The sequence below is a fragment of the Odocoileus virginianus genome, chromosome 12 (assembly GCF_023699985.2).
Source record: "Odocoileus virginianus isolate 20LAN1187 ecotype Illinois chromosome 12, Ovbor_1.2, whole genome shotgun sequence".
In the NCBI taxonomy this organism is placed as follows: domain Eukaryota; kingdom Metazoa; phylum Chordata; class Mammalia; order Artiodactyla; family Cervidae; genus Odocoileus; species Odocoileus virginianus.
In genome coordinates, this window is record NC_069685.1 from 43,366,748 (window position 1) to 43,384,385 (window position 17,638).

At 49.0% G+C, this 17,638-nt stretch overlaps 1 protein-coding gene across 9 annotated transcripts in view; it reads left to right on the forward strand.

Annotated features, from left to right (window-relative positions):
- RIMBP2 (RIMS binding protein 2) overlaps positions 1-17,638 on the forward strand; it is a 124,204-nt gene that overhangs the window by 45,599 nt on the left and 60,967 nt on the right. For all 9 annotated transcript variants that reach the window (XM_070475052.1, XM_070475050.1, XM_070475053.1 and 6 more), the window contains exons 4-5: positions 768-872; positions 8,715-8,765. In XM_070475052.1, the coding sequence (XP_070331153.1) occupies positions 768-872; positions 8,715-8,765 (156 nt within the window). The remainder of the gene's footprint in view (positions 1-767; positions 873-8,714; positions 8,766-17,638) is intronic.

Sequence of the window (17,638 nt, forward strand, 5' to 3'; positions counted from 1 at the left end):
GAGGTCCTGTGTCCTCTGATGCCCACTGATGGGTTCTTCTGGGGGATGACCTTGGGTGACAAGAGATCATCAGAGTGGAGAAAAGACGCTCTGGTTAGAGGAAGGGTCCAGCCCTGGGATCCCCTGCCTCGGCAGGGCGTTTGCAGAGGGACCAATGGAAGGACATTTGGACTCATGGGGGGCTGAGCATCCCACTTCACAAGAGTGATCAGACAGGACCAAACCCTGAGATTCGGAGGCTCCATAGAAGTGTCAGATTTGAATGCCTGACGGCCACTTACCATGTGTGTCAAACAAGGAAAACTGCATGTCGGTTTTCCCATCTGTAGAATGGGGCCAGTTGCATTACCTCACTCCTATGGTTATTGTGGGTGACATTAGTTATATGGCAGTAAGAAGCTTGAAGCAGTAGCCCTATCTAGGGTAAGAGCCATACATCTTGGCTGGTATTTGCAGAAGACCTGGGGGTGGCGGGGGGGACAGAGAGAGGATTTTTCCAAAGAGGGAGAAGAGAGATTCACCTCCGCACAGGAACCTGCAGCTCCGCTCACGTGCTCCTGGCACGTTAAACAGAAAACGTGCACACAGGGGAGGAAGGCTTGTGGGTGTGAGGGTTTCCTGGGCTGATCCTGCCGCCCTGGGGAGAAGCCGGGGATGCACGCGGTGAGTCAGACCAGGGAGCTGGCTGGCTGTGGGGGGACCCAGGATGCGGCTCCCTGCAGGGCGCTGGGTTGACCTGACCTGTGTGTCTCCTCCTGCCTCCCCAGCACATGCGAGAGGCCGCAGAACGGCGGCAGCAGCTGGAGTTGGAGCATGAACAAGCCCTGGCCATCCTCAACGCCAAGCAGCAGGAAATTGACCTCCTGCAGAAGGTGAGCTGGGCTGGGGCTGGGGGCCTGGGAGGAGGCAGGCAATGCACTAGGAGCCTGGAGCGTGGGTGACTGGCTGCTCTCCTGAGCCTTTTCTCACGCGTTCGGGAATGACTTCTTCTTGGTGTGGAAAGATTCCCCGTGTTCTCTAGTTTCTCCTCAGTTAACTTGTAATTATGTTCTAAGCTGCAAAAATCAAAGGAAAAGCTCTAACAGTTGATGCTGGCGAGATTGTAGGGAAAACGACACGCCTGTGGGTTATTAAAATGGGGTGTGAGTTGCTTTATCTCTGGGGGCAAGTGACCTGACAGCATCCTTGAAAACTAAAAACACAGGTCTCTTTTGACCCTGCAACCTTCTGTTCTGGGAATATGCCTGTAAGAAACACAAGAACCAGTTCTGAAGAATGGTTTGGTTTGGTTCGACTTGAATTGTCGTCCTGCTGTGTGGGCGTAGGTAATAGGATTAAACTGAATGCCCATCTGAGGGTGAGGCTGTGTGAACTGTGGGGCATCCATACCACAGAGCACCATGACCACATTGGGAGGAAGAAATTCGGCTTATAGATGCCATCACATCAGATTTACATGATGTGTTATTAAGTGAGCAAATCAAATTTTGGGGCAATATATGTAGCATGATCTCATGAACCAAGGACAAGAGAGGGAGAAAGAGAGAGACAGGGAACACGAAAAGAAGAAAGCGAAGGAGAGGAGTAAGAACAGAAAAGATGTAGGAAGAACAAAGGACAGAAACCAGAGGGAGGGAGAAGGGGACAGGAGGAGGGGACCAAGCAGTTCAGAAGGTGTATCCCCATGGCACCTGGGGTGGTTTGGGGACCAAGAAAGTTAGCATCCTTAATAGGCAGCCTTAGTCTTCCTGTCTCTGTCCAGATGAATCTGGGGACCCCTCCTTCAGAACCGTGGGACTTGGCATCCCTGTGTATATTTCTCATTGCATTTTATTCCCGAAGCCCTGGGTCCCCCATCCATGGGAGAGCAGCCCAGCCCTTCCAGGCAGGACTCAGCTTGACCACTGATGCAGGTGGTGGTCCCAGACACCACCGCCCACCCCTGCCACAACTGGGATGAGCAGCCGACACCTCCTCCTTCCCCATCGGGTGGTGCCCCCACCCCCAGCCAGCCCCTCCAGATCTTTGATCTCAAATAAAGGACCCAGTGGCTCGCCTTATCTGGCTGGAGATCCCTATCTGTTGGAGTATTTTTCTCCTCCCAAGTTTATTAGCAGAGCGTGTAACATCAAGCAGATAACCTCTGATGCTGTTTTCCTAATCATTTATGGAGACCTCGTGCTCAGGATAGATTTCATTAGGCTGGGGCGATAGAGACTGTCACAGTCCTTATTACCTGTCATAGTAAGTTGGCTGGCACGCTGAGAAGCAAGATTTCATTAGATGCTATCCAGAAAGGATATTGCTGGGATGCAGACAGCGATATTACTCTTCTCCCTCTTTCTGTGCGTGAGGGACCTTCCGGTGCCTGGTACCTGCACTCCTTCACTGCATCCCTGGGAATCACGTCCCCAGGCTGGGAGCATCCAGGACAGAAATACAAATATTGTCCAGCAAGGGTGACAGGTTGGCTCTTCTTACCAGAGCGTCCTTCTCTTCTAGCCTGGAGTTTTATCTATAAAGCACTTGATGCCAAGGAAAGTGCACTAGAGCCAAGTCCATATTCAGCTCCCAGTGTCTCTCTTGAGCATCATCCAGCTTCCTTTGCTTTTGCTTTTTTTTTCCCTCCTGAATTCATCCTTGCCTCTATTTTGGACACACTGATGCTTCCTTGGGAGGTGGGTCGGGGGGAGCAGAGGAAGAAAATCTAATGAAGGATGAATGTACAAACCTTGTGTTTTCATAGAGCTCTGATTTTTAAAATAAAAAAATGTATTCGAAGAGAAAGGTTGAGACTTATATGGAAGGAGATTGGTGAGTTCTTTCCAGAGTTCACGTCTCTGTTCGATTTCCAGCACGGACAGCCCTGTCCATTTGCTGTCCGGATCACTCAGTCATTCATTCACTCATCAGCACATGCTTGCTGGCTGCCACCTATGTGTCGGCTGCTCAGCCGTTGTTCTGGAAACCAGGAATGCAGTGCAGAGTTGGACAAGAACTCTGGCTTACAAGAATGAGAGTAAGCGAATAAGTCATGAAGAACTAAAAAGTTCAGATGCCAGGGGAATGCCATAAAGGAGACACACGGAATGAAGACTGATGAGAACAATGACTTTATATGGGGTGCAGTTGAAATGAGTGGCAGACACCTATTATAGAAATGCTCATATCCTATGGAAGGCCAAATCCTAGCCCTTGTCCCTCTACCATAATAAGAGTCACCGGAGTGCTCTGAGTTCCAGTTTGATCATCATGAGATAGCAACGTGAGATAGTTCCTAGAAGCTGTCTACAGTCCCATTGACTACAAGTCCCATTATTTATTTTTATTGGAGTATAGTTGATTTGTGGCTTCCCAGGTGGCGTTGTGGTAAAGAACCTGCTTGCCAACGCAGGAGACTTAGGAGATGCACATATGACCCCTGGATCAGGAAGATCCCCTGGAGAAGGGCATGGCAACCCACTCCAGTACTCATGTCTGGAAAATCCCTTGGACAGAGGAGCCTGGTGGGCTACAGTCCATGGGGTCACAAAGACACACAACTGAAGTGACTTAGTGCACACACACATAGTTGATTTATAATGTGTTAATTTCTGCTGTGCAGAAAAGTGATTCAGTTACACCCCTATATATATATATATATACACACACACATATATATATATATACACATATATATATATGTATATACATATATATATATACACATATATTCTTTTTATAATATTCTTTCCCATTTTGGTTTATCCCAGGAGATTGTTATAGTTCCCTGTGCACTTCAGTAGGACCTTGTTGTTTATCCATTCTATACATAGTAGTTTGCATCTGCTCATCCCAAACTCCCATTGCATCTGCTCATCCCAAACTCCCAATCCGTCCCTCCCCTAATCCTCCTCTCTCTTGGCAACCACCTTCTGTTCTCTATGTCCTTGAGTCTGTTTTTGTTTCATAGGTAGGTTCATTTGTGTCATATTCTAGATTTCACTTGTGAGCGATATCATATGGTGTTTGTCTTTCTCTGTCTGACTTATTTCACTTAGTATGATCATCCCTGAGTTGCATCCGTGTTGCTGCAAATCCCATTACAGGATTTCTTGGACGCTGTCCTGTGGGACCCAGCTTCATCTCAGCAATGCCATGGCTTTTGCTAAATCTCCTGTGTGCGGATGTCCTGCTCAGTGGTTAGTGTCCTGCCCTCCTCCTCTTTGACCCAGAGGCACACTTTGAGAGGGTCTATCTTCCCAACCCCTAGGCTTCCAGGATCCTACCCTCTTCCAGTTTTCTCCTTCCTCACAGAAGCCCTGTAAGCATCCTCAAGACTCAGCCTGCAATCCACGTCTCTTTTTTTACATTTTTAATTTATTTATTTGGTTGTGCCAGGTCTTCCTTGCTGCACAAGGGCTTTCTCTAGTTGCAGTGAGCGGAGGCTACTCTGGTTGTGGTGCTTGGACTTCTCATTGCGTTGGCTTCTCTTATTGTGGAGCATGAGCTCTAGGGTGCATGGGCTTCAAAAGTTGTGGCTCCCAGACTCTAGAGCATGGGCTCAATAATTGTGGTGCTCAGACTTAGCTGCTCGGCAGCAATGTGGGATCCTCCTGGATCACGGATGGAGTTCGTGTCTCCCGCATTGGCAGGCAGATTCTTTACCACTGAGCCACCCAGGAATCCCTCACATCTCTTCTTGATCTCCACTGCTCCCTCCGTGACCTGGTCTGGTTCCATGGGTGTGATTGCCATCTGTGTGCCAACTCCCACATGTGGATCTCCAAGTTGGATTCCACCGAACCCCACTTCTTTGGTCCAACTGGATGTCCAGCTTGCATGATCTCAAACGTCCTGTCCCAAGCTGAAGTCCATTCCGTCCTCAGCAAGGCATGCTCTGCACATCTTGCCAGGCTCTGCACATCTTGCCAGGCTCTGCAAAGGGCAGTGTTTCCTTTTTGGTACAGCCTTTCCTTTTTCCCTGGAGGGAATTGCCTCTTTCTGTATGTTTGCTCAGTCTCCTGGGTGCTCATCACTCTCTTATTCCCAAACTTTCTGCCAGAGCATTAAAATTTCTCTCAAGACCATCAGACTCCTCGGAGGATGTTTTCATTCCATTTTCCTCTGAGACATCCTGCCTGGAGCCCAGCGTCATCTTCCAGTCCAGGCTGGTTGCCCCAGAGGCCGGATGCTAAACTGGGTCTAGAAATGCCCTTTACCATCATCTTAGGAATCCCCTTGACACCACTCTGTACTTAGTGGGATTTGCTTCTTTCCAGACCCTGAAATATTCTTTTTCTTGATGTACAGCATGTGTGTAAGGAAGCCAGGGATATATCTTCCCATGAAATGCAAGTGGACTTTCTGACCCTGTGTAGTCCTTGGAGATCGCTGTGTGGTTTCAGCTTCACCTCTGGACTCGGCCACCCTAAGGAAGGTCCAGGCTTTCAGGGACCCAGAACTTTCTCCAGGGAACCTCTCCCTCCTCCCTGGAAGTTCAGCTCTTCTCTCTGCTCAATCTGGTGATTGGGAGAAGCAAGGGAAATAGTGGGCAAGTGAGAACACCTGTTGAATTGAAGAATGGATGAATGATCAAGCTGCCCAAGGCTATTCTAGTGGGAGTCAAGGTGAAATAAGACCATTGGCCAACCCTTATTTCTGGTAGCTGGTGGAGATGTAAGCTTAAAAAAAAAAAACATGGAAATCCAAGCAGATAGAGTCCTGTCTACGAGGACTTTTCCATGGGACACCTGCTTCATGGAGATCACTGAACCAGGAGCTTGGCTGAGAGTCATCACTTTCATTCATTCGGCAAACAGTCCTTGAGCATCACATGTTGGCTGTGTGACGGCTAAGAACACAGCAGTGAGCCAGGCTGTGAATATAGTCTATGGACAATGACAATGATAGTAAAAGCTACACCATGAACATTTGTTCTCAGTGTAGCATATTCTGGGCTCGGTACCTGGCAGGCATCTGTCATCTTATTTAAGCTCCTTCCCACCTCTGACTCCTCCTGCCCTATCGCCCTTCCTGCAGCCACACTGACCTCCTCTCTGTCACCCAAACACCCTCTCTGCTCTTCCCTGAGAATGCCTGGCCCCCAGATAATGACAGAGCTGGCTTATTGTTGTCATGGGAGTCTCTCCTGGCTGCCCTGCCTGAATGGACTTCATCACCCTGCTCTGGCATTCTCTGCCACTCACCCCCTTTAGTGATGCCACTTGCTCATTGTTGTCTGCATCCTAAGTGGAATGTCTGCACTCCCAGGACATTGCCTGACACAGAGCAGGTACTCAACAAGTGATGCTTGGGAACTTTGAATGAATGAATGAGTGAACAGAGATACTCAGGAACTTTGAATGAATGAATATGGATGAATGAATGAATAAATGCAGGAAAGACCTAGTAAGACTCCACTAATTGGTCCTGTAACATTACCAGGATAACTGATGGTAAGTTCCGGCCATTCTTGGTGAGTGTCTATTGAATGTGTGAGTGGTGACAGCAATCAGCTCTCACTGTAACCTGTGGGGTGCAAGTCCCCTCACAGATGCAGGACCTGAGGTTAGACAGCATGGTCCGGGTTCCCTGGAGGCCTGACTCCAGAACCCTAGTGTTTCTCTAGGAAACCGGTGAGCAGAGTCCAGTCGCTCTAACTGCTTCCTTTTCCTGTGTGGATTACATCCTCATCTTATTACAAGTAGCAGTTATAATCTCAGTGCATGAGCAAAATTGTCCACATTTAAAATTCATCTGCAAATGCTACTGTTGTTTTAAATTCCTCCTGTGCGGGAAACAAAGGCTTCTAGGCTTAAGGCCATTATTGACATGCACACTGCTGATAGAAACCAAACTTACCCTGCAGCTCATAAAACTGCTTTGTCTCCATGTCAAATGCTTCCCTTGCATGTTTTGGATTTAGTTGTTGTATGTGGATAGCAGGGACATCTCAAGCTGACCTGAATTCATTCAGTGTCTTGATTTCTCCTACGATGCATGCCTGGGATATTGATTGACACTCACGGCTTTCTCAGCTCTGTGGAACCCAGGGACCTGATTTGAGGATCTATACATGCCATAGTTTAGTTCCATGAATCTCACTGTTTTTTTCTGTGGAGTTGATATTAACAGCACCTGCAAATGACCCCCACCCACTCTCATCTCATCCCACCCCGCATCCATACTCCCAACCCCATCACCAAGGTGCCTGGGAGCTTATTACTCTGAGTGTTACATGCCCGTCTGTCCCAGCCAAACGACCAAAGCTTTGGCAGCAGGAAACCTATGTCCCTCTTGAACAGTTACCCCGTCCCCTGAAATAGGTGTGTTTGCTGCCATGTTAACTCTCCCCCTGGACATTTCATCCCTGGATGACAGGCCCCTTCTTCTGACAGTAGGACTGTGGGTCTCCCTAGGAGTCAGAGTCCCTCTCGAGTCTAATGTGTTCTGTAGGAAACCGTGAAGGTCTCAGCCTCCCCATGTGCTGGCGGTGGCCCCCAAAATGAGCCTCGCTGAAGCTGTCGCCTAGATTCTGCAAGAATTCAGCACTGCCAATTTTAACTGTTAATTTTAGCTATCTATTCTGATTGCCCAAATGGCCCAGCTTGCAAGTAGCCTACGGAAACGAACTCCTGATTTGCGCTTGAAGCCAGAAACGAAGTTGTTACTGCCAGCTTGGCTGTGTTTTAACAGCCTGCGATGGAGTTTTTGGTTGTTTTTCATTCTGCCAGTTGAAAACTATCTTTGACTCAAGTGGTTCAATGGTGGTGTTATTTATATAATCCCTGTATGTTCTCTAGCTGTTTTGTCTCCCCCCACCCCCCGCCACAACCCCATTTCATGATTTATTGTCGCTCTTGTTTTTGCTTTGAAAGGAACAATTTTGAGCCTTTGAAGACTGAGCTGGATTCAAGAATGGTCGAGTTAATTTGCTGGGATCTATTCACTTCCCCAGCTCTGAAAAACCTCATTGGAAATATGTGCGAATGAAATGCATATGAATGAACACTATGGAAATATCAGGCTACTTCTCGCTTTTAGTCCGTGCTGGGGACGCCAAGCCTTTCCCTCTTTCCAACTAATGGAAGTTTTCAAGTGAGAAATAGAAGCTGTTGAGACAGCTCTCACTGGCTTATTTATGATATCCAACTCTTCTCTTTATTATTCTCCAGCCACCTGGAGAAACTATTCCTCCAGAACTGAGAATCCTAAATGTAAATCTCAGTTTAACAGATGGGCTCTTTCTTGTCTGTCATGTGCTTAGTTGTGTCTGACTTTTTCGACCCCATGGACTGTAACCTGCCAGGCTCCTCTGTCCATGGGATTCTCCAGGCAAGAATACTGGAGTGGGTTGCCATACCCTCCTCCAGGGGATCTTCCCAATCCAGGGATCGAACCCACTTTTCTTACATCTCCTGCATTGGCAGCCGGGCTCTTTACCACTAGTGCTACCCTTATGCAGCAGTCCAATCTCACCAGCCTCTCCATTCTCTGCCAGATGAGGGGTGCTTTTCACTTTTTACAAAGAGCATCAAACCCAACCCAAATCCATTCCATCTTGCCCAAAGGAAGGAAAAAAAATGAGAACTGATTTAGACCCTGAGAATGTTGGGGCTTGTTAAAAGAATGAATATCAATGACCCACAATCCCTGATAACTTAGATATTAATTCTGCTGTCTTTTTCCCGCTGTAAACATTCGCTCTTATGTCTTTTTTCATCACCCAAAAGGCTCAGGTTGAAGCTAAGAAAGAACATGAAGGTGCAGTGCAGCTGCTAGAGGTAAGTGAGCCAGCCCTGCTGGCTTTCTTCCCGGGGGTGAGTGAGCTCAGGGCATGCTGTGTTAATGCTTTGTAAAGTAGTAACCGACCTTTACTGAGTGCCCACTGGGCACCCATTACTCCTGCTGTTTAGATATCCTCCCATGTCGTCCTTGCAAGCAGACTATCAGATTGGTATCATTATGAGTCCCATTTGTACATGTGAGGAAGTGGGGCCCAGAGAGGTTAAGCAATTTTCCTGTGGCCACACAGCCAGCATCAGAACTGCGGATCTCAGAGGTGGTCTGCTCTCCTCTGATTACATGGGAAGCAGGGAGGGTGAGCCTGCTTCTTTGCAGGAGAAAGGGAAGTGGATCATTCCTACCAGTGTCAGGTGAATGAGGGTATTTTAAGGAACAGCGCTAAGCCTGAGGAAGTACCTGGCATCTGGGGAGGCGTTTGCAGATTTAGAGAAAGGATGGCGAAGGGAATCGCAGAAGTGAACTCAGTCAAGGAGTGGCCACGGGCACTGTCCTCATGAGCACAGCAGGAGTCACCCTCCCCAGCCACCCGGAGGCCTTTCTCACCGGCTCTGATGGTGGCGGCTTGGCAGGAGACGGGTGACGTGTCAGAATCACTCTTCTGTCCCCAGTTGGTGGCCTCCCATATTCTCGGGAGTGGAGGAAACTCCTGGGGCCCCCTGGGGGGCCTTTGCAGTCTGCATGCCTCATGCATAATAAATGGACATAAGGAATCTCCCTGTTGAAGACAGAGGTCCCCCAATTACTGACCCCACACTCAAGACACAACAGCAGGAGGAGGTGGCTGCACAGCATGGGGTGGCCCCACAAGCCCTCCTCCCCTAGTTCTATTCCATCCAGAAAGGCCAGGAGGGCCTCTCCCCTGGGCCTGCGTCTCTGCATATGGGAAACGCCTGTCCTCTTTAAGATGACCTTGTCTCTTGTCCCCTGGGCAGCTGCACGACCACTTAAAACAGAATATGTGCATCTCTTATATTGCCTTTTAAAATCTATTCCTCCCCCAGGAAATGGTTCCATCATTATCATCATATATATTAAAATTGATTTTTTTGAAAGCGTCCATTAGCTAATGAATATCTGGAGGGCTGGGAGTGATAAATAGCAGGTGGGAAAATATATAACCCGGGAGAGTGGAAACAGACCTCCCGATGGCCATACATCTCCCTGAAACAGCATTTCATTCCCCTCGCAGGATCACCCACCGCAGTTTGATTTGCATAGTCTTCTGGCTGGAGGTCCAGTTTCTCTTCTTCCCCTCACCCCAAGCCCATCGATTTGATGGTCTGTGTTGTTTTAATCTGCCTTCTGAGCTGCCGCTCTGTGACAGGCCCGCCGAGGTCACGTCACCCGGGGCTGGTGCAGGGTGCAGGCCCCAACACGTGGGGGGCGGGTGTAACGTGCTTTGGTTGGGAAAACGGAGAAGGCCACACAGATGGGCTGAGAACCTGGGTTTTCTTTTATTCACAACATCTTCCTGTCATTGTGTTTTGCTTTGCTCTTTACCCAGAACACGCTGGACAGCATGCAGGTATTTTAGCGAGTGATGTCCTCCCCTCCCATGTGCTTTGTGAAGTTTTGTCCCATGAGTGGACCGGCCGTGTGCCCCTGGGCCAGCTCCATCTCCCTCTTCTTCTGAACATGTGCAGCTTCTGATGCAGTCGTGGGTGCCTGGCTCTCCCTCGCGTGGGGGGAGTCGAGGAACTCCTCTTGGGAGTTCTGCCCCAGGGAGACGCTTTAATCCAGGCGTTGGGGCCCAGGGTTCTGTCCACTGTGAGTGATGAGCGAGCCCAGTGAAGCCGGCTTCCATCCTCAGGCTGGAAGGATGTTCTGTGAATTCAGATGACCGCGGGGAGCAGAACTGTCAGGATGATTCTGGCCTCGGGCCAGCCGCATGCTTGCACGGCCGAGAGCCCAGAATTCGGTGGGTCATCAGTATTCACGCCTTGCACCTGAGTGGTCCCCTTGCTATCCTGTGTTATGGGCAAGCAGTGGCTTCTCCAGCAGCGGAGGGGCCCTTCCTTGTTCTTCTCACAGGCAGCCACCTGGGGAAGAAGGGAGATGAACTGTCTCTCCAAACAGGGTTTTGAGCCTTTTCCAAAACTCTGAGTTTGGCCGTGAATTTGTAGAACTGGTGATGACTTTACTCACTCTTGGGTTGTTCTCAACGTGGGCTTCCCGGAACCAGTGTGGGCTTTCCGGACCCTCAGTATAGGTATCACCCGGGAGCTCGTTAGAGCACAGATCCTCAGCGTCTGCCTGCAACCTGCTGGAGCAGAAATCCGGGGTGGGGCACAGATGTCTTTTAACCAACCCTCCTGCGCAGTTTAAGAAGCGTTGTTTAGAGAGTCTGCTAGGCTGGTTACAGGAAGGAGAAGTAGCTGAAGGAGGAGGGTGCTGGGAATCTTGGCCAATCCTGGCTCGGCGCCTTTGTAACTGGAAGTGTTGACCAAGAACAGCCTGAGCGAGTCCCCACCACCGGGTCCTCAGGAGCATCTTCAGCAGGAAATTCATGTTCTCCATGCCTGACTTCAGTGAGCCCCTCTACTGAGCAGAAAGACCCACTTCCTGGCACAGCTAGGGATAACAGAGTGATAGAGAAGGGCTGCCCTGGAAGTAGTGTTAGGTTAAAACCCCTCGGAACACTCACATGCACACATCTGGTTCTGTGGATGTCTCTGTCCTGTTTTCTGATGAGTGAGCAGCCAGGATGTTTGCGGATGAGAGGAGGGGTCTTTATTCCTGGTCAGGACACCTGAGGACCGATCCGGGCTGGCTTGGCGGGCTGAGCAAAGACAAGGATCAAGAGTCAACTGAAAACACCTTTCCAGAATTGGGATGGAGAGCTCTGCTTGCAAACCCAACAACCTAAGAGCAGGTGGTAGTTACGTAGCTTCCTTGATGCTTTATAAAGTTCAGGACAAAGAAGCAAAAGAAAATAGCCACAACAACAACAGTGCCAACAGCAGTGTCTATTGAATCCTTCTCAGCTGGGCATTGTTCAGGATGCATCTGTGGGTTACCTAGGAGATGGCAGTCATACTGTCCCTCTCATTTCCATGACAACCAGGGGAACTGAGGCATGGTCAGGTGAAATGACTTTCCAAAGCCTTAGGGGCAGATGGCCAGGGGCAGAATCTGGATGCCAACCCCAGGAGTTTGGCGCCAGAATCCAAAATCTCCACTACTGTGTGGCAGCATCCTCTGACCTCGGAATCCTGACCTCCCTGCAAGTCAGGGTTAGCTCTCCTGCCACCAAAAGGTGGATTGGCTCCCGCAGCAGCCAGACTCAGAAACACTGGGCAAACAGCTCACCCTGAGCTCTGGGCATCAGCAGAGACAGGAGTGCACATCCTGTGGTCACGAGTGACAAGTGTGATGGAATTTAATCCTTTTAATACCGCCCAGGGAGGTTGATAGCTTCCTCCTCATTTCACTAAGGAGACAACAAAGGCACAGAAATGCTGACCCACCTGCCAAGGACACACAGCTCCTAAGAGCAGAGCAAGGGCCCTGAGAGTCCACAGGTAACACCACATCAAGTCGCTGAGAAAGTCAAGTGCAAAGAAGAAATGGTCCATGACTGTAGGGCTGATAAATCATAACACCTGCTGGGCTGGGAGGCAGTGAGCTCCGGAATCCATTGCAGGGGGCATCTTTGCCCGTGATGAGCTGGTACCCACCTGTGTGTCTCAGTACTGAGGCTTTGTGTGTGCGCCTCGTGTGGTTTGTGGCTAATTATTCAGGGCTCCCAGGGTTTGTTGGCCACTTCCTGGACCAAGGCGTCCACCTTCAGGTGATGCCAGAAAGAACCTGAACAGGTTCCATTCGTCCCCAAGTCTCATCCAAGAGCAGTTAGGGCCCTGAATCTCAAGGTAGGGGGTCAGCATCTGGGTTGCCCATGACTTTTATGGGTCCTGGGCTCCTTTGGCTTTCATGGGATCCTTCCTCCCTTAAGATATTAAAAATTATATTTTACATCTGCTTGGGTACAAAGATGAATGTAATCCAGCTTGGATTCATTATTATTATATTCATTTTTCCCCTGATTTTAAAGGAAATTAAAATGAAAACTTTGCCACAGGTCCGTAAACAAGGCCTGCCTTATGTAAACAAGGCCTGTCTTATGCCTTATGTTAAGATACTCAGTGATCATCTGGCAAGGAAGTGTTCTTGTGGTTAAATAAATCTGTTTTTGTCCCATCAAACAGATGACCTTAGTCTCTGATCTCTTGATCTCTTGGTGTAAGTCAGGTTAGGTGCAGGTGCAAAATATTGCACTCAGCACAACCGTTAATTTCTTGGCACTGCAGATATAGGAATCCTCCATGAAGCTCCTCTCCACGTGGTAACTCAGGGATCCAGGATCCCTGTATCTTGAGGCTGTGCCAGCCAGAGCATATGGCTTCCTGATCACCGTGGTGGCAGGGAGAGCTCTTCTATGTCTCAGCTATAGAGGCAACAGATGTCACCTCTGTTTCTGGGTCACCAGCCAGAGCTAGTGGCCTGCAGGAGAGGCTAAGAAGAGCAGTCACCCTGAGTGGGGGCACTGTGGCGTGGCTCTGCCACATCTGAATTCTGGAGTCCATACAAGGCAGTGCAATTTTGCTACTAAAGTGTGACAATATTAACCAAGTTGAGAATCTGAGAAGTGCTCAGATAAAGAAGCTTAATGTTTTGCATTTCTATCCCTTAAGAATTCTCTTTCCCCCAGTAATTGTGGTGGGCATGGGTTCTCTGCCTCCTGGGAATAACCTTGGCAACCCTGTACCCATGAGTCTTAGCTGGAGGACAAGGTTGTTAGGAACAAAGAAACTGGGATCCTCAGGTGTTTGGGGGCTCACCTGACTCCAACTTCATCTCCCTAATGCTCCCCATCTCACTGCAGTTGGTGCCTTGAGGGCAAAAGCCACAGTCAACAGGCAGCCCTGGGTTCTGATGTCCCACTTGTGAAATGTATTTATCTGCACACAGGGCACCTCTGTGCCGAATGCATGTCTGTACAGAAGCAAAAGACTCTAATGATCCAGACCCACTGGTGCAGAATTCACTCCCTTTTAGTTGGATTTGATAAAGGCATTCATCATGTGAACTAAAACAAATGTTTAAGACACTTGTGTTTTAATAATGCTGAATCAATACACATTATAGGATGCAAAACATTAGAGAGTTGTCTTCACCAGAGTCTCCCTTTGGTTATTACTTTGTTACATTTTAGTATCAAGATGACATCATCCTGTAAAGATTCTAGAGTTCAGAGCAGTTACTTGTCCTGGAATCCAGAGCCAGTTTAGATGAATTGATGGGGTTTGTCTGTGTATATGTAGCTACATGCAAGATCTGGTGCAGGTGTAGATATGAAACTGGCAGTATAGGGTATTTCTTAACTGGACATCACCATGAAAGAGGGCTTCCCAGGTGGCGCTAGTGGTAAAGAACTCGTCTGCCAATGCAGAAGACAGAAGAGACATGGATTTGATCTCTGGGTCAGGAAAATCCCCTGGAGGAGGGCATAGCTACCCGCTCCAGTATTCTTGCCTGGAGAATTCCCATGGACAGAGGAGCCTGGTGGACTACAGTCCAGAGGGCCTCAAAGAATCAGATACAATTGAAGAGATTTCTTAGCCCACCATGATGCCATCTGAGAAGCAAGGGTGATTGAGTCACTAGTCACTGACTTCTGGTAGTATCCTTTGCCCATAGAGGACAAAAGATCTTAGCTTCTGCTTATGGAGCCCCGACCGTGCCTGTGAGAGTCTGGACTTAATAGTTGGTTATTTTCCTGGAAGGCAAGTTTCTCCCCCATTTTACAGATGAAGAGACTGAGGCCCAATGTGCTTCTGTGACTTGCCTCCAGGTCCCCTGAGTGAATGAGAGGGAGGTCGGCAATCCAGACACAGGCCAGAGCCTGGAGTCAGACAGGCTTACATCTGTCCTGCCACTTCCTGGGTTTGTGACCTTGGTCTTTAGTCCATCTGGCCTTGTTTTCTCATTCATACAACGGGCTCCACCAACTTACCCCTGAAGTCTCTCTGGCCATCAACAATCATGCATAGAAAGCCCCCGACAGGGCCCAGCACATAGCAGGTTTTCAGTAAATAATAAATAGCGTCACAAAACTTGTTTACACATAAAGATACTGCACGGAACAGCTTACTCCCGAATCACTGCTATGCAGCGACCCAGCCCTGCTGAGACGCCCCTGACCCCCAGCTTTGCTGTGTTAAGTATTGAGAGTTGACCGTGTCCCTGGATTCTCAAAACGGTCCTGGTTTGGACACATTAGAGGGCACAACCCCCTACTCATTCGCTGTTTTTTACAAAGCCCAGAAGTTTTTCAGATGAAAAACCCAGGGGGGAGGACCTTGGGAGTGCTAGCAGGCACATCTTTAGATGTATTTTCCTTCATCTTTATAAATACCCACAGCCAAATTCGAAGTCTCTGCTATTTATCCCAATTAGAGTTTACTTGCCCGATGACTATGCCATCTGTTCCTCCTGCGGTCAGAAACACAGCCGCCCTCCGCTCCTGATGCTGCAGGTGGTGGGTCTCTGGGGTGGGAGAAGCGGAGCTGGGATGGGGACACGCAAGCAGCCGGGTTAACACATGTGGGCGTGGTTCTGCCCCTCCAGCCTTGCCACCCAGGCTGGAAGGATGGTGCCCTGCATCCTGAGGTCAATATTGACATCCCAATAAGCCAGCCAGGGCATCAGTGGGGTTGCTGTTTTCTTTCTGCATCACTTGGAAGTGGTTCCTTCCAGTAGCAGCTCAGGTGTCATGGGAGGGACTCTGCCCCAGATGCCGGACTCAGCATCAGAGACCCAGCCTCTTCCAGCTGCAGCCAGACCCTGAGAGTGTGTCCACAGAGGAGGTTCTGGAGGAAAACCTGCCTCCTTCCTGGAGGAGGGAAACAGCACGAAAGCCTGGGGAAGTCTCCAGAGGGAGCACTCACTTATGAGACGTTCTTTGGGTTTCCTGGGTCCCTATGTCTCATCTACTAGCCATTAGGACCTTCTCCCCCTGAAATTAGTGAGAAAAGGCATCTGGCAGCTGCCTGACTTCTAGGAACCAGCATCCTTGTTGCCTTGAAGCCATGTCCTCAGATACCTAGAGGAGAAACAAAGCGAGGAACTGAAAAGAGGGATAAACACTTAGGTGTGATCACACAGGACTCTTAGAATCTTTGGGGTAGAAATGTGAGGTGAGAGGGGGTTAGCCTTACAACTTTACCACCAGGTCACCATGGAAGCAAGTCTCAGACCACACTGTCATACCTGTGCAGATGTGTGTTACAAAGCGCTTGTTGACGGGCAGGCAGAAGCAGCACTTCGTCCTTCTCTGCCCTCTTGGGAACCTCCTCCACCAGCGCCCATGGAAACTGAGAAGAGTGGGAGTTCATTATCTGCAAAAAAGCTCAAAGATATTGTGTGTATCCATTGATGGGGAACCAGGACCCTGCCCCAAGGCTGCACTATTGTTTCTCTTGACTGTTTCTCCCTCCCTTCCCTAATTAACAACTATTGGAATCTGCCTCTTGGAACTCAGGGAAGGTCATGGAGGCTGAATGAAGATTATTTCCTATAAATCAAAGAAACAGGGGACACGGCTCCTTTGTGTCCAGGAGCCCCACAGGGCCCTGCTCGGTATCAGCTCCTGCCCTGGGCTCTGTTTCCAGGTGCCTCCAATGCCTGACCCCTGTGTGGGCTCCTGAGACCTTGGCTGCTCTTAACCCTCCAGGCCCCTAATCTGATGTCCCCACACACCAGCTACTCATCCACCGCCTTCAAGATTTTCTCTGTATCTGCTTGCCACCTACACAGTTATTTCATATTTTCTTTAAATCTGTGCACTTTCTAAAATTCTATTTTGAAATAATTTGAGAGTCACAAGAAGCTACAAAGATAGCACAGATGGTTGCTGCATAACTTCACCCAGCTCCCCATGGATAGCATCGTAGGTGACTGGAGCAGTTGAGACTGGGCAGTAGATGTGGGCACAGTGTCAGTAGCCGAACTACAAATAGTCACTCTTTGTTCTTCCTCTGGTGATAAATTCCATGGGATTTGATGGTGCATATAGAGTCACATACCACCATCAGGAGTACAGATGGCTCCACCCCCCCCCCAAAGTCACACCCTCATGTTCCTTTTTTTTTTGTGTGTGTGTGTGGTTGCCCTGTGTGCAGGCTTTCTCTGGTTGTGGTGAGTGGGGGCTACTCTTTGTTGTTGTGCACAGGCCTCTCATTATGGTGATTTCTTTTATTGTAGATCCTGGACTCTAGAGCACAGGCTCAAAGATTGTGGCTCACAGGCTTAGTTGCTCCACAGCATGTGGAATCCTCCTGGACTAGGGGTTGAACCCGTGTCCTCTGTATTGGCCAGTGGATTCTTATCCACTGGATAACCAGGGAAATGTTACTTCTTAAAAGTCAGACCCTTCCCCCAACTCCAGACCCTGACAACCACTGATCAGCTCTCCATCACTTTAATTTTATTATTTCATAAAAGTTGCATCAATGAAAAATCTGTTTTTTGAGTTAGGTCATTTTTACATACACACAGAGGACATACACATGAAGGATTTTATGGCCAGTTGCATTTTTCTCATGCACATTAAAATGAGAATGTGGCCACTTAAATAGTGTTGTATCCTTCTACCATCACTTCACACAGCCCCAACCCCCACCCCCCACACATACACTACCATGGCAGCTGGTGGCACACCTGGATGGACAGGTGATCTCAGGGCTCTTCTAGTGCCCTTTTAATTCGAGGCTGTTGGCAGCTGCTTTCCCCCACCTGAGGACCTTGGAGCAAAAGCTCAGCCTTGGAGCAAAAGTCTCTTCTTCAGGACTGA